We start from the raw sequence: 15,724 nt of genomic DNA on the forward strand, positions 1-15,724 counted from the left end.
GTTTTCCTCACTTCAGCTGTGGTTAGACAGAGCACCTGGTCACTGGGAGGAGGGATGGTCTTCCTCGCCACCACGTTGTTCTGCACCTCGAACCGGGCGTAGAAGTCATTCAGCGCATCTGGGAGGGAGGGGTCACGGTCACAAGCAGGTGATGTGGTCTTGTAATTTGTGATCGCCAGGATGCCCTGCCACATGCGCCGGGTGTCTCCGCTGTCCTGGAAGTGGCCATGAATTCTCTTGGCGTGTGCCCGCTTCGCCTCTCTGATGGCACGGGACAGTTTGGCCCTTGTTGTTTTCAAGGCCGCCCTGTCCCCTGCTCTGAAGGCACAGTCTCTTGTTTTTAGCAGCGCACGCACCTTGGCGGTCATCCACAGCTTCTGGTTGGAGCGTGTAGTGATGGTCTTGGAAATAGTCACGTCATCAATGAACTTGCCGATGTAGCTGGTCACTGTTGACGTGTATTCCTCCAAGTTGATGAAATCGCCATTGGTTGCAGCTTCCCTGAACATGACCCAGTCAGTGCATTCAAAACAGTCCTGGAGAGCAGACATGGATCCTGCTGGCCAGGTTCTCACTTGTTTTTGAGCTGGTCTTGAACGCCTGCTGAGTGGTCTGTATGCTGGGATCAGCATAACAGAGATGTGGTCTGAGTACCCGAGGTGGGGGCGGGGCTTCGCCCGGTATGCGCCCCGGATGTTTGTGTAAACAACATCCAGCGTGTTTTCTCCTCTGGTTGCAAAGTCCACATTCTGATAGAATTTAGGAAGCACAGTCCTGAGATTTGCGTGATTAAAATCTCCGGCGACAATAAACAATCCGTCAGGGTGTGAGTTTTGAAGTCCGCTAATGGTCCCGTAGAGCATGCTGAGCGCTTCCTTAGCAATGACCTCTATGACCTTATATAGTGTGATTTTTTTAGAAATAAACAGTCTGTTCTTATTATTACAGTAATAGCAAAAATTACTTAAATACTTTGTTACTTTACGTATTTTACTACATTAAATTATATATTTGTTATATTTATTCCAATATTCTGTAGGGCACTTGTTCATATGAGATTTCTCAGACATGTGGAAATGTCCCTCATGATGGTCTACAATTCCGTGTGGTGGCAACCAACATGCATCGTGGGAGCAGAGCAGTTTCCTTTGTATCTGCAGTGGACATGTGGCTAAATAAACAAGAAACACAAACACAAATTACAATTGGACAAAACAAGAGAGTAAAGGTACTAAAATAATGTTATATTCCTGCTTCCAGAGAAATGTGTGTTACACACATGCTTAAAGAACGTTTTCCTTCTGTTTCACTTTTGCAGGTGAATGGAGTTGAAGTGGATTCATCTGCTTATCACATCAATCATCTTGCAGAAATATATCAGGAGCAGAATTTTATAGTTGTAAATGCTTCACATGAGCTCATGGTCTACTACGATGGCCGTTATACACTTTTGGTCAGGCTGGGCCCAAGCTTCCATGGATCTGTGTGTGGAATGTGTGGGAACAATAATGGAGATCCTACAGATGACAAGACCCTGCCGAATGGAGAACTTGCACCCAATGATTATGTTTTTGGCAACAGCTGGAAATCAAACACCAGTAGCTCAAGGTAGTAAATTTAAATATAATGAAAAAGATTTATATGATAATAACATTAGATCCAACTCACTGCTATGCAGAGCTGTTAATCTTTGTTCTTTTGTTAGTTATCATTGTTTATATAAGATGTCTAAAGCATAGCATTTGCAAAAGCTCTCTTTTCACACTTTCATTATATTATTGTCCGTCCTGTTCCCTGTCTAGATGTGGTGTTAATGACCAGCCTGTTGATCCTAATGACTGCCCCTTCAGAGAGGAGTACTCTAAACTCTGCAGCATCATCACCAACACCAGTGGACCATTTCAGCACTGCCAGTTCCGTATTAACCCTGAATCCTACTTCAGTTCCTGTGTGTATGACATGTGTGCTTACCCAGAGGCATGGGGACAAGACATACTCTGTTCAGCTGTGGAGGCCTATGATGCTGCTTGCACCACACTGGAGCTCCAGATCCCAGACTGGCGCTCTGATTTATCTTGCTGTAAGATTGCTATATTTATGTACCCAGCAATGATTCAGTATTTTAAAAATAAGATTTATTTTCCCAGAAGCAACAAAACTCCTGGGGAAAATGTTATACTTAATTATATAGAAGTATTCTGACTAGACTCTAATTTTTTACTATACTCTTCCTCTAATTAGCAAGAATGGATCCCTGTGAGAATCTGAACTGCACTGCAGATGAGTGGTGTGGGGAGAAAGATGGCATCTATGGCTGCTTCTGTAATGAAAATGATCCCAGACCAAACCCTGATCATTATGGTATACATTTCTAAAATATTATTGTCATGGAAACATTCTCCAATTAGTTTATTTACACAAACTCTACTGTGAATTACTGCTTTTTTCATTAGATGCTACTGAAATATGTGAAAGCAGCTCTGGCACCATGTCTCTGTCCCGCTGTCAGCTGTTTGAAGCTGGTTTTCCTGCGAGTAACCTCCACTTAAATGACCCGAGCTGCAAAGGAACAGTTCATGATGGCAGACTGGTGTTCCACTTTGACAATGATGGACACGTCTGTGGCACAAATCTTACGGTACACCTATCTTTACATTTTGATTGGTTTAAATTATAAAGTAAATTATAAAGTAGGATACATTTACATTTTCTTTTATTGCAATAATACTCTCAGGCCAATGGCACCCATTTTATTTATGAGAACCAAATCCAAGGGGATGTAGACTCTCCAGAAGGCCCTATTCACAGAGCGAAAAGACTGGAACTGTTCTTCTCCTGCATTTACAAGCTCACTCAGACATCTAGCATGGATACTGAGCTAAATCCTATTCAGAGGTAGGGGTGCGGTTCACTAATAAAGCTTTTTGGAATGGATGTAGGTTAACCCATGTATGCATTGATTTCAATTATGCAGTGCACCAGGAGAGTATTCACAGATTCACTTTTTCCACATTTTATGTTATGTTACAGCTTTGTTAGAAAAAAAGGATAAAATTAATAATTTCCCCCAAATTCTACAAACAAAACCCTATAATGACAACGTGAAAGAAGTGTTTATGAAACAAGATAAGATATACATTTGTCCGTCCCACAGTGGGGAAATTTCTCTGTTACAGCAGCAAAGGAAAAAACATCCAAATATATAAAAAAATAGAGACATAATATAGTAAACAGTATATACACAACACAATGTATAAATACAAAAGAAGAAAAAAGAGACCATGAGTTTATAGTTACGAGAACAGACATATTTCACACAGTTATTATTGCACGGTTTTAAACATTTATGTTATTGCACATAAGTTTTTACACAAGTGTTGCTTAAAATACTTTGTTATTGTTATAGCAGTTAAACAGTAATAACAGTGTATATTTTGGTGGATGGTTCACTAAGAACAGCTGTGATTGTAAAGTCTAACCGCAGCAGGGAGAAAAGACCTTCTACATCGCTCCTTTAACCACTTAGAATGTAACAGTCTTTCACTGAAGGAGCTGCTCAATGAAGAAAGAAAGTCCCACAAGTGGTGGGAGTCACTCTCCAGCAATGTTGATAGTTTTGCTACCATCCTCCTTTCCTCCACCTCCTGTACAATGTCTAGGAAAATCCCAGGACTGAGCTTGCCTTCCTGATCAGCTTGTCCAGTCTCTTCCTTTCTGCACCAGCATACCACACCATAAAATATCGCTAAGGCCAAAACAGAGTTAAAAAAGGTTTTAGTAGCTCTCATTTTATTTCAAAAGACCTTAGTCTCTTCAGCAGAAAGAATCTGCTTTGTCCTTTCTAATAAAATGCCTCAATATTGTCTGTCCAGTTTAGTTTGCTGTTCAGATGAAGACACAGGTGTTTGTAAGAGTCCACTCTCACAATGTCCTTTCCCTGAATTTTCACTGGTGGTAATGAAGTTTGTTTGTGCCTACGGAAATCTACCACCAGTTCTTTGGTTTTCGCTGAGTTTATCTGGATGCAGCTCCGTTGGAACCAGTCCACAAAGTTCTGGATCAGGTACTCCCTGTCATCATCATCCGTACTCAGAACGACGATGGCAGAGTCATCAGAAAACGTCTGCAGGTGACAGGTTGCTGAACTGAACATGAAGTCTGCAGTGTAGACAGTGAAAAAAAACGGGGCTAGAACCATTCCCTGCAGGGCTCCAGTGTTGCAGACAACCATGTCAGACTCACAGTCATGAGTCTTCACATACTGTGGTTGGTCTGTAAAGTAGTCCAGTATCCAGGTAAACAGATGATGGTTTACTCCCATGTACACCATCTTATCCCTCAGGAGCACAGGTTGGATGGTGTTAAAAGCACAAGAGAAGTTAAAAAGCTTGACTCTCACTGTGCTCCTAGCCTTTTCCAGGTGTGAAATAGCCCGATTTAGAAGGAAGATGACAACGTCTTCCATTCCAATGCCAGGTTGGTAGGCAAACTAAAGTGGATAGATTGATAGGCTCACCAGAGGTCAGAGATGAGTGAGCACCAGCCTCTGCAATGGCTTTATCAGATGTGAGGTCAGTGCTACTTGTCGGTAGTCCTCAAGTTTTTTGGGTGTGTCGTCTTTGGTACAGGCACCACGCAGGATGTTTTCCATAGCTGTGGCACCCCTTGGATTCAGCACAATAAATTTGCAGTGTTTGCCCAAAAATAGGTGTAAAGCTTGTATAATCAAACTCAAAAAGACTTGAGGCTGTAATTGGTGCCAAAGAAGCTTTAACAAAGTGTTGAGCATTTCTTCCATTCTACTTTGCAGAACCACTCAAGCTCCATCAGGTTGGATAGGAAGTGTAGGTGCACAGCCATTTTCAGATCTCTCCACAGATGCTTAATCAGGTGGGCTCTGGCTGGGCCACTTAAGGACATTCACATCCCTTTACATCAGTCATCCCTTAGCCACTCCTCTGTTATCTTGGCTGTGTTTTTAGGATCAGTGTCCTATTGGAGGATTAACCATTGCCAGTTCGAACGATCTGAGGTCCAGAGCACTCTGGAGAAGGTTTTTTAAGAACGTCTCTGTACATTGCTGCATTAACCTTCCCCTGACTATTCTCCCAGTTCCTAAAAACCATCTCTGCAGCATGATGCTGCCACCACCATGCTTCACTGTAGAGATGGTATTGGTACAGGTGATGAGATGTGCCTGGTTTACACCAGAAATGACACTTATCATTCAGGCCAAAGAGTTCAATCTTTGTTTCTCATGGTCTGAGAGTCCTTCAGGTGCCTTTTGGCAAACTCCAGGTTGGCCGTCATGTGCCTTATACTGAGGAGTGGCTTCCGTCTGGCCACTGGTGGTTTTTAGTGTACCATTCAATCCTGACTAGTGGAGTGCTGCAGAGATAGTTGTTTTTTTCCTGGAAAGTTCTCCTCTCTCTACAAAGAAATGCTGGCACCCTTTTAGAATGACCATTAGGTTCTTGGTCACTTCCCTGACTAAGGCCCTTCTCCCCCGATCGCTCAGTTTAGCCAGACGACCAGCACTAGGAGAGTTTTTCATTTACGGATGATGGAGGCCAATGTGCTCAATGATACCCTCAATGCTGCAGATATTTTACTGTCTGCTTTCTAAGTTCTGTACCTCAATACCTGTCTCTACAAACAATTCATTGGACTTAATGGCTTGGTATGTGCTCTGACATGCATTGTAATCTGTGGGACCTTCTATAGACAGGTGTGTGCCGTTTCCAAATCATGTCTAATCAACTGAATTTACCACAGGTGGACGCCAATCAAGTTGAAGAAACATCTCAAGGATGATCAGTGGAAATAGGATGCACCTGAGCTCAATTTTTACTGTCATGGCAAATCTTTTGCAAAGATTTCAAACAAACTTCTTTTATGTAGTCATTATGGGTTTTTTTTGTAGAATATTGAGGAAAATAATAAATTTTAATCCATTTTGGAATAGGGCTGTAACATAAACTGTGGGAAAAGTAAAGCGCTGTGAAAACTTTCTGGATACACTCTATACCAGTGATTTTCAACCTTTTTTGAGCCGCGGCACATTTTTTACACTTACAAAATTCTGGGGCACACCACCAACCAAAATGACACTCTAACACAGTACAAAAAAAACATATAGTTAATAATATAGTTTCTAAATGTATTTATACTCAGGAAAACTTAGGAAGTTTTCTCTAATGGTTTCTCCATCCACAAAACGCACGTTGGCCAAGAGCTGACAATGTCCACTAATATCCGTCGACTCAAGTTGCAAGGCAAATTTCTTACTGATGCGCATCTTTTCCAAAACAACAGTTTCGATGTCCGCAGACATGTCATCAATACGTCTGGCAATTGTGTTATCTCAGAGAGGCACTTTAGCTATCTCTTTGTCCGCGTCAGGGCCGAGCATCTCATTTACAATGGCTTTACAAGCTGGCAGTATTAATGTTTCTGCCACAGTGTGGGACTTTTTTGATTTAGCTACGAGTTCAGCAACAAGGTAGCTAGCTTTGAGGGCTCTCTCGTTTAACTTTGTGGTTTTTCTTAAAAAAGTTGCCTGTTTCTCATTGTTTGTACGTAAGCGTACAAAATAGTCCATCGGCTTGTTTTGAACGGAAGGGTGTTTCGTTTGGAGATGGCGTTTAAGCTTGCTTGGCACCATGGCGCTATTAGATAGCTTCTTACCACACACCAAGCACAGCGGCGTCGGTGCTGTCGCATCCCCGGTAAGAGTAAATCCAAATAAAAGATAGCTTTCGCTTGTATTGCCTCGAGCTCACTGTCTTGGCTTTGTTCTTTTGACCACTCATACTGGGGCATTCATCTGTGTCAGAATTTTGTCCAAGGCCCTGTTCGGCATTTGCATTTTCCCGTCTCAAAAACTTCTCCATCACGGTCACTTGCTCGTCTTGCTGAGATCCCAAACTGTCACGTGTCGTGCAGCACTAACTCTATTGTCTTTACAGGCATTTATCGCCCTCTGCTGCCACCTACTGAAATAGAAGTATATTACATTATCTGTTACACTTTATTACAGCACAGACACCCGACAATGGTTAATTAGATGATATTAGATAATTTCCCGCGGCACACCTGACGATCTCTCACGGCACACTAGTGTGTCGCGGCACACTGGTTGAAAATCACTGCTCTATACACACTCCTAATCATAGTGCCTATTCTAACTTGTCTATATTTTACTGTCCCAAAGCATTGTGCACAAGGCCCTTCCAGATGGAAAGGGCATGTACCAGGTCAGGATGATTCCCTTTGAGGATGCTGGCTTTTTACACCGGTACACTGGCAGGGTGAATATAGAGGTGGGCCAACAAATTTACATAGGAGTCTTTGTTCAAGGAGTGGACAGCCGTCAGATTGCCACAGTGATAGATTCATGTTGGGCCACACCTGTACATGAAGCAAACTACACTGTCCGCTGGGACCTGATTAATCACAAGTAAGTAACTTTCTTCTTCTCTGGATATATAAATATATGTTCATCCTAATCAAGGACATTGGAAATTTTCTGTTTACTCTTGCTTTGCAATTCAAGTGAAAAGTGCAGAGATACTCAGAGTTCATATGAAGTTTATTTAGAGATTGTACACAAATTCAGGTTGGTAACTGGATCCAGGTAATTAAGATTAAAATGAAGGATCAATATTAGAGCTATAATTAGCTGGGCTGACAAGCTAATAAAATAGACTTCATTTATATTTAACTAAAAATACACAAAATCCAATCCAGTGAATAAGACGGTTTTTATATTCTATACAAGACAATAGCTTAGTGGCGTTTCTGAATCTTAAATAAATGTATAAATGAATCTTAAGCACTTCAGAAAGATATGATTTAATGTGTAATGTGGAAAAAAGATATAGATACAAATTGTACAGTAACATTACTACCAAAGTAATGTTGAGACTAGAGTCAATCATTACAATCACCAATGTCTTTTTGATGAAAGTCTACACTCCATCATCAGAGAATTTTCTGTGAGAAAAGCCTAATTTATCATCACCAACATGAACCTGTCCCAGGGAATACTTATTTAAACTTTTAATTTCAGATCCTGGTACAGCAATATCACAAGCCATACAATGATGATAGAAATACTTTAGACCACCCTTGAAATCTTTTCTTCATGTTAAATGTTTGTTGTTTCTTTTGTTTATTTTTACTGTATTTTAAGACAGTAATTAAACTGCTGATCTTTAATTAGTTTGTCCTGATGAAGATTTAATGTTTAATGATGAAGAATATGCATTACACAGTGCAATGTTTACTTATAATGCATTGCCTAGAAGGACTTCATGTGTAAATCTAATCAAAAATACATCTTCCTGATTTAAACCAATTGGAAAATGATATATTTTTAGGTGTCCAAATGCAAATGATGGCACAGTAAAGGTGATTGAAAATGGTGTCTCCACAACTGGACGATTCTCCTTCAAGATGTTTTCATTTTACCATGATGAATCCAAGGTTTTCCTTCACTGCAGCATTCATCTTTGCCTTTTGAGAAATAACAACTGTGCAGAGGTGAGTGAATACACTTCTGATGATTAACATGCACCATGCACACAAGATAACATAATGATTGTGCAATAATAACACCCATAATATAATGGGTCTTTTTTTTTTTTTCTTTTTCTTTTTTTTTTTTTTAGAAATGGGTAAAAACATTAAAGATAAATTCAAGAAATATAATTACAACTTTAAAGTTCTATTAAAATAAAAGCTTAAGTTCATGTAAATGTATAATAGTTCACCTGATAGTAAAAGAACAATATATACAACTGCAAATCTACCTAATAAATTTAGATTTTTATTGCAAAATATGTTTGATGCATAAATCAATAAAGATATGAAAATATATATACAATGATGCATGTACAATAACAACATAGTTCTAACTGTGTTATAAATAACACGGAATATGATTACTAATATATATATATAAATAATATATAATATATAATTAATAATATCTTACTATCAGGGGCTTTGTTTGACACATTTTGTGTTAGAGGTTCCTGCCCCATGTCTCTATCACCTAAGCGGTCCTTGGCTTGAAAAATGTTAAAGACCCCCGATGTAGCTGATCCGCACACAATCACACATGTATTACTGTTCCACTAACAGTCCGGTTCGAGGGGTGCCAATACTTACAAAATGTTTAAATATCTATGTTACATAGCAGATGGACCTAATAAAATAAGTTATTAAGAAAGTTTACTGTAACACAAACATTGCTAAAGACAGAAAATAACATTTACCCACTATGTTAAAGTCGGCCAATATATTCAAATATATCAATAATTTAAATTCTAAAAATGCCTGTAAGGTTTTGTTACTTCAACGACATACACTTTAGATGTAATAAACTAACACTAGCATTAGCCCATCGCTTGAGCTGCTGCAGTAACAGAGCTCTTTAATAGTGCAGGAAGAAACTCAAACTATGTGAAATAAATAAACAAATAACAAAATCTAAATAATAATAAAAACATGTTGTGTGTTTTCTGCAGCGTTGCTTCCCTGGAAATCACCATCGTTCAGGCAGATCTGTGGACGTCCATGACAGGGCCTCAATTTCCATGGGGCCTTTTATCTGGTCCACAAAACGCTGAGGTAAAAATACAAAAATTGAAAGAGATGCCATTTTTAAATCCATTAAACTGTAGTGAGTACAGCAGCAAGATTGCACCAGATTTCATGTAACTGGAAAAATCTGTAAATAATCCAACTGGGAAATGGACAAGATCCCATTTCATTGACAGCAATGTTAAAAAGAAAGTATACCCTCTTTGAACTCTACATTTACATATTTTACATATCAAGATTAAAAAAAAAAAACTCCTAGTACTTTTTATATCTTTAAATTTAGTTAAAACAACTTCAGATAAACAACACATGAAATAATTATTGACGAAATTAGCCAAAATTAAGAAGTGTGAGAAAACCGCTTCCAAATGAATTAAAAGTGTAAATAAAAGTACAGAAGCAGTCAGCAACTGCTAATGAAGAGCCCTTGATTAATTCATCAACAGCAAGTGTGACCACCTCTATAAAAGTATTAGTGATTATCTGCTCTGGAGCATTCAGGTGTGTTTTAGCACAACGCCAATGAGGATACTGTAAATACATTTTTAAAAAAAACAAACAAACAAGAAAAAAAACCCACATCATTTATTAGGCACAAGTGGAAAACGTTCAAAATGATCTTTCCAGGAATGAATGTCGCAGGAAATTTACCCCAAGGTCAGATAATACAATGCTTTTGAGAGATTACAAAAAAATGCTAAAGTTATATCCAGAACTATACAGGCCTCAGTTAGCATGGTAACTTAAAAAAAAAAGTAAAAAGAAATGCTAGTTCATGACAGTACAATTAGCTGTGTGATTCAAAGCAGCTTTACACAGATAATGTGGTAGAAAAGAATGTATACAATTATACAAGTAATTCTCTAAAATCCTCAGTCTGTATCTGTGTACATGTGAACTACTGTATATGTAGCCACCATATATACAAAAGCATATGTGTTTAGTGGGATCTCGCACCCTAGAAAAGTCCTGGTTAACCTGATCCTCATGTTGTGGAATCAACTTCCCACACATGTCCTCAGCTCCCAGCAGAAACAGTATTCCTCCACTGGAGAGTGTAATCCATGCACATGTCTCTTAGCCAAATTTATATCCACATCCATTATCAAATACACCTTATTTGATCATTCACATCACACATGTGATGACCTCACACAATCCCAGAATATATAGTGATACCGTGAGCTAGGGCAGGTTGATGGTGAGGATGCAAGACATTAAAAAATTGATTGCAACAGCTGCATTACACAACCTACAAGTAATAAATTGACTAATGTGTGGTGACGATACAAGCTGTATTTAATATTTCACACATACCTTCTTTAACTTTTTCACATTACTGTATGTAGAATTCACTGAACACCACTGGACACAGCTGGAATTTTTTTACTAAAAGAGAATGAAAAAAAAAAAAATTATGTCAAATCACTGACAAAAATGTTTACCTTTTTCTGTTAACAGGTCTGTAAGTCCACAAGGAAATGAAAAGGCATTTTATCAATTTCCTGAGTATCTGGATGATTCACTGAAGGCATTTCCTGCTAATTATTTCTCTGTTAATGAATTTTCAATTAATCATAAAACTATTTTATTACTCCATGAGTGAACCTGTCTTTTTAATTGACTTAACATTGATTTTTATTAATATTAACCATGAGGGAATTTTTGCTGTGAATAAATCAGAAAGTATGTACCCTGAGGAACAGTACAGATTATACTGATATGCTTTAATGAATAAAATTAGACTGTAAATCAATGTTGTGTGGTTAAATAATCTAAAATGTATTCTTCAGCTCATCAAATGATTCTACTGTAATTGAGTCTACTACAGTTCTAAATCTGTGTTGCACAATAAAATCTCTCTAACTCTCTAACTAATGTTCTATTTATTTTCCATCATCTCCAGGCATATCACATAAAATAAAAATGCCCAACCTAAATTTAACATGTTAACAGTTCCTGAGAAAATGTGCTACATACACAGTTTAAATATCTTTGGAAAGACACTTTGTGCTTTACTGTCCATCATTCAAAGTGGATGCTGTTTAAAAAAAATAAGTTATAGTCAAGTCAAGTCAAGTCAAGTCAAGTTTATTTGTATAGCGCTTTTCACAACAGACATTGTCTCAAAGCAGCTTTACAGAAAACAAAAAAAATGAAGTGTATAGATGAAGTGTCATAAATATACATTAACTGCATTGAACATTATTTTTATTTCATATATAAATACATGAAATCAGTCATGGAGCAATCCAGAAAAGTACTGGGTTGAAAGCCACATGTCTCATGAGTTTATATTTTCTAAATTTCTGAGGAGTTTTATGAAACACACACACACACACACACACACACACACACACACACACACACACACACACTTTACAAGCATTTTTCTTATAAAAACAAACGGATAATAAAACGTATAACATTTTATCCTATAAAACTGTAAAAGGGAATTATATTCTAAAATAGGATTCAGATTTTCCATCTCCATGCAGATTTCCAAGTCTCTTTTGTTACTCCGCCCCTAAGAATATTTTCCACATTGCTACTTTGTGCAAATCTCCGATAAAACAACTTATTTGACTGTCCACTTTTTTTTTTTTGTCTTTGTATTTTTTTTTTGTAAATAAAGTCCAGTTAGCACTAGTTGGAAACAGCTGTTTGTGCAGAACCAATAGCTGCATCCACTTCCTGTTGTGTCACAGTGCACGTGCTCCACTTTTTGACCAAAAAGAGCTTCTAAAGAGTAATAAAACTAAGACTCACCCACGTGGGGAATAAAATCCTCCCATATATCATTAGAATCCTGCACTTATTGGCTACATTTTCTATTAATCATTTTGTTTCCATAAGTCTACTGGCCGGAAATAAAAGGTTTGAAATTATAGGTGGTAATAATAAAAACGTCACAGCACCTGCCTATAGAGTGAATACTCAAGGCCAAGATTTCCGCCTGTTTTTTTTTTTGCTTTAGTGTATGGTCTCATTTTTTTTGTAACACTATATTCTACCAGACACATTTATTTTTTTACCACAAAGATGGTGTTTTTATGCAAGAGTTATTCCGAAACATATACAAGCAATACCCCAAACGAAGAACTGTGATGTAAACAAAAGAATAACCATCAAAATTACAACATTACATTATATACAACATTTTCTAATAAACTAGGAATTGTAGCAGTGAATGCGTTTGTAACTCGTTATTACAATAATTGTGTTAGTAGTGCATTTTTTTTATGCATGTTGTTTGTGTGTACATGCGGATGATCCACTGTGGTGACCCCTAATGAGAGAACCTGAAAGAAAGTTTGTGTGTACTGCTTACACAAATTCAGCAAATACATTTGTTATATGGGAGGGAGTGGTGGCTCCAGCGGTTAAGGCGCTGGGATATCGATCGGAAGGTCTGGGGTTCAAGCCCCGGTATCGCCAAGCTGCCACTCTTGGGCCCTTGAGCAAGGCCCTTAACCCTCTATGCTCCGGGGGTTCCTTATGAGGGAAATATCAAGGTCCGTGACGTCGGACTGACGTGGGGCCGCCTTCCCGTGGGTTCACCACCTGCAGGAGGGACCGTAAGGGACGGTGCTGTGAGGATTGGGCAGCAGTCGAAGGCGGGGGTCTGCTTAGACTGCTGCCCCCGCGACCCGAATTACAGATAAGCGGGAGAAAATAAATGAACATTTGTTATACATTTTTCATTTGTAAACAGTGATCTAAAATCGATTATTGGGGCTTAGACCTTTAGAATGATTTATAGTTTGTAATGGATACTTTTTTTTGGTCGCTTTTTATTTAATCTATTGTTAAACACCTGTGAACAATGGGATATCAGTCGTGCGGGCACAATGCTGAAGGCTAAGATTCTTTAAACCATTACATTAACCAGTTTACATTCACATTGGCTTTTGATCCAAGACTGTTGGAGAGCTGAAAAAAAGATAAACAATAATCAATGTGCTTAAATGCAGATCCCAGAATGAGCGGGAGGGCAGTGGAGTGGTGCAGTTGCAGAGAGAAGAGGTGGAGAAGGTGGAGGAGTTTAGGTACTTCGGGTCAACAGTGCAAATTAATGGAGAGTGTGTTAGAGAAGTGAAGAAAAAAGTGCAGGCAGGGTGGATTGGGTGAAAAAGAGTGATAGCAGGAATGATAGAGACATTGAGTAAAAGACAGGAGGTGGAGCAGGAGGTAGCAGAGCTGAAGATGCTGAGATTTTGATTGGGGGGTGATGATGATGGACACGACTAAAAATGAGCAAGCGGGTGGGTCACAAACAGCATGTGTAGTTTATTTCTAAATAAAGAGATTTTGTGAAGGTCACATTAAGAGCTGCTTCTAAACTTTGTGCATGGCAACTCACAGATGATGTGTGGCTTTTTTTCCTAATACCATATAGAGCAATGTCAGTAAATATGAATGTCATCAAATCACCTCCCTAATCAAAGCAAAAAGTAAATTTCTGTGAGCATGTGTCTTATTCTTAGAACTCAATACCTGGGCCATGGGTGTCATGAGGCTCTTGAGTCTCGTTCCTATAAATTCACCTTTCATGCTATATGCCTTGATTAGATCACTTATTATATTAATAAGTGAATGCACAATCACAACCGATGAAGTGTGACCAGTTCATGCGTCTTTTCATTGTACTCTAAATCCTCTAACAAAAAGGAGTATAATGTTTCACCTACCTCACACACACTGAAGACTGCTGGCCATCTTGTTTTGATATCTGCTATCATGGGTGCATCTCGAACCACTTCTTGCCATCTGTGAGCAAACGTCTTCTCCATCAACAGTGCCCCCTTATTTTCATTGTTTCTTTATTCCACTTCTGAGAGGAGAGCTACTCTTAAATGTTCTTGAGTCTCCTTTGTTTCACCAGATAGATAAGCAGGGCAATAATTGACTTCTGCTTTTTTTGGGCTTTTTTACACACAGGACACAGGATACACAGGACTGCATCCATCATTAGGTTTGTTTATAAGAGCATTTACCGATACCTCTAGGGATCCAAGACGTCTCAGCTTTGTTCGGTAGTTACCGAAGTTTATACATCAATCTTGTCTTCCAGCCGTCATATTCAGTGGCTGAAACAGGCTCTTTCAAACAAGGATGGGCTGACACAAGAGCTGCAGCTACATCCTTAAACTCTGCATCAGAGAGGTAGACTTTGTACTGAATAATTGTTTCAATTAAGCTATCAAGAATGGTAGACTTAAGTTTAGTATCAGGACTCAATAAAGTTCCATTTTCTTTAAATGCAGCATTGGCCCTTTCTAGCTGTACTTCAGCATCATAAGAGAACCTGGGCACCTTAAAGACCAAGGGCTGTGCAGAGAATCTTGGGGAGATCGACTCGGGAGAAGATGATATGTCTATCAAATGAGGTACAAGATGAAAGGAACACAGTCATCTGAAGAGTGAGAGGAGGCAACAGAAGAAAACGGCTGGGGGGCAGTCACCAAGCAGGGCAGGATGGTGTAAAGGCTACTGTATTAGAGATGACTTTAATAGTGCTTTTGTCCCTAATATCAGAAATTGAGGTCAGGTTGGTAAACTCATTAATATCTGCATCCATGAACTGGAGTCTGAAGTCCCCTTCTACTCCACATAGCCTCTTTATATGCTGTATGACTGACAGATTCTGGTAACCTGTCTTTAAGGATCAATCTCTGGGAATCATTTTCGCCCTGAATAATTCACTGTGGCAGGGACAGCCATTTCACAACTGTAAATGTGTAAAGAGTAAATGTCTTAGTGCAGCTTTTGACACCATTGATCACACTATACTACTTGCTAGACTTGAGAACGTTGTTGGAATAAAGGGAACGGCTCTCTCTTGGCTCAGGTCTTATTTGACTGATCGCTATCAGTTTGTTGATGTTAATGGTGAGTTCTCCACACTCTCTGAGGTAAAGTTTGGTGTTCCTCAAGGATCTGTCTTAGGCCCTCTGCTTTTCTCTTTATATATGCTGCCTCTTGGTGAAATTATTCATAAACATGGTATTAGATTCCATTGCTATGCTGATGATACACAGCTGTATATTTCAGCAAAGCCAGATGAGAGAGATCAGCTTAACAATGTTGAAAAATGTGTAAAGGACATTAGACA

General features: G+C 38.8%; 1 protein-coding gene across 1 annotated transcript in view; it reads left to right on the plus strand.

Annotated features, from left to right (window-relative positions):
• The window catches only part of LOC310716352 (alpha-tectorin-like), a 28,222-nt gene extending 16,739 nt beyond the window's left edge, over positions 1-11,483 (plus strand). The window contains 10 exon segments of the mRNA XM_083523478.1: positions 1,040-1,228; positions 1,319-1,608; positions 1,803-2,080; positions 2,242-2,361; positions 2,454-2,638; positions 2,735-2,895; positions 7,214-7,459; positions 8,382-8,544; positions 9,534-9,636; positions 11,071-11,483. Of these exon segments, the coding sequence (XP_083379604.1) occupies positions 1,040-1,228; positions 1,319-1,608; positions 1,803-2,080; positions 2,242-2,361; positions 2,454-2,638; positions 2,735-2,895; positions 7,214-7,459; positions 8,382-8,544; positions 9,534-9,635 (1,734 nt within the window). The 3' untranslated portion in view covers position 9,636; positions 11,071-11,483.
• Positions 11,484-15,724: the final 4,241 nt, after the last annotated feature.

The sequence above is a fragment of the Silurus aristotelis genome, assembly GCF_946808225.1.
Source record: "Silurus aristotelis genome assembly, chromosome: 21".
Taxonomy (NCBI): Eukaryota; Metazoa; Chordata; class Actinopteri; order Siluriformes; family Siluridae; genus Silurus; species Silurus aristotelis.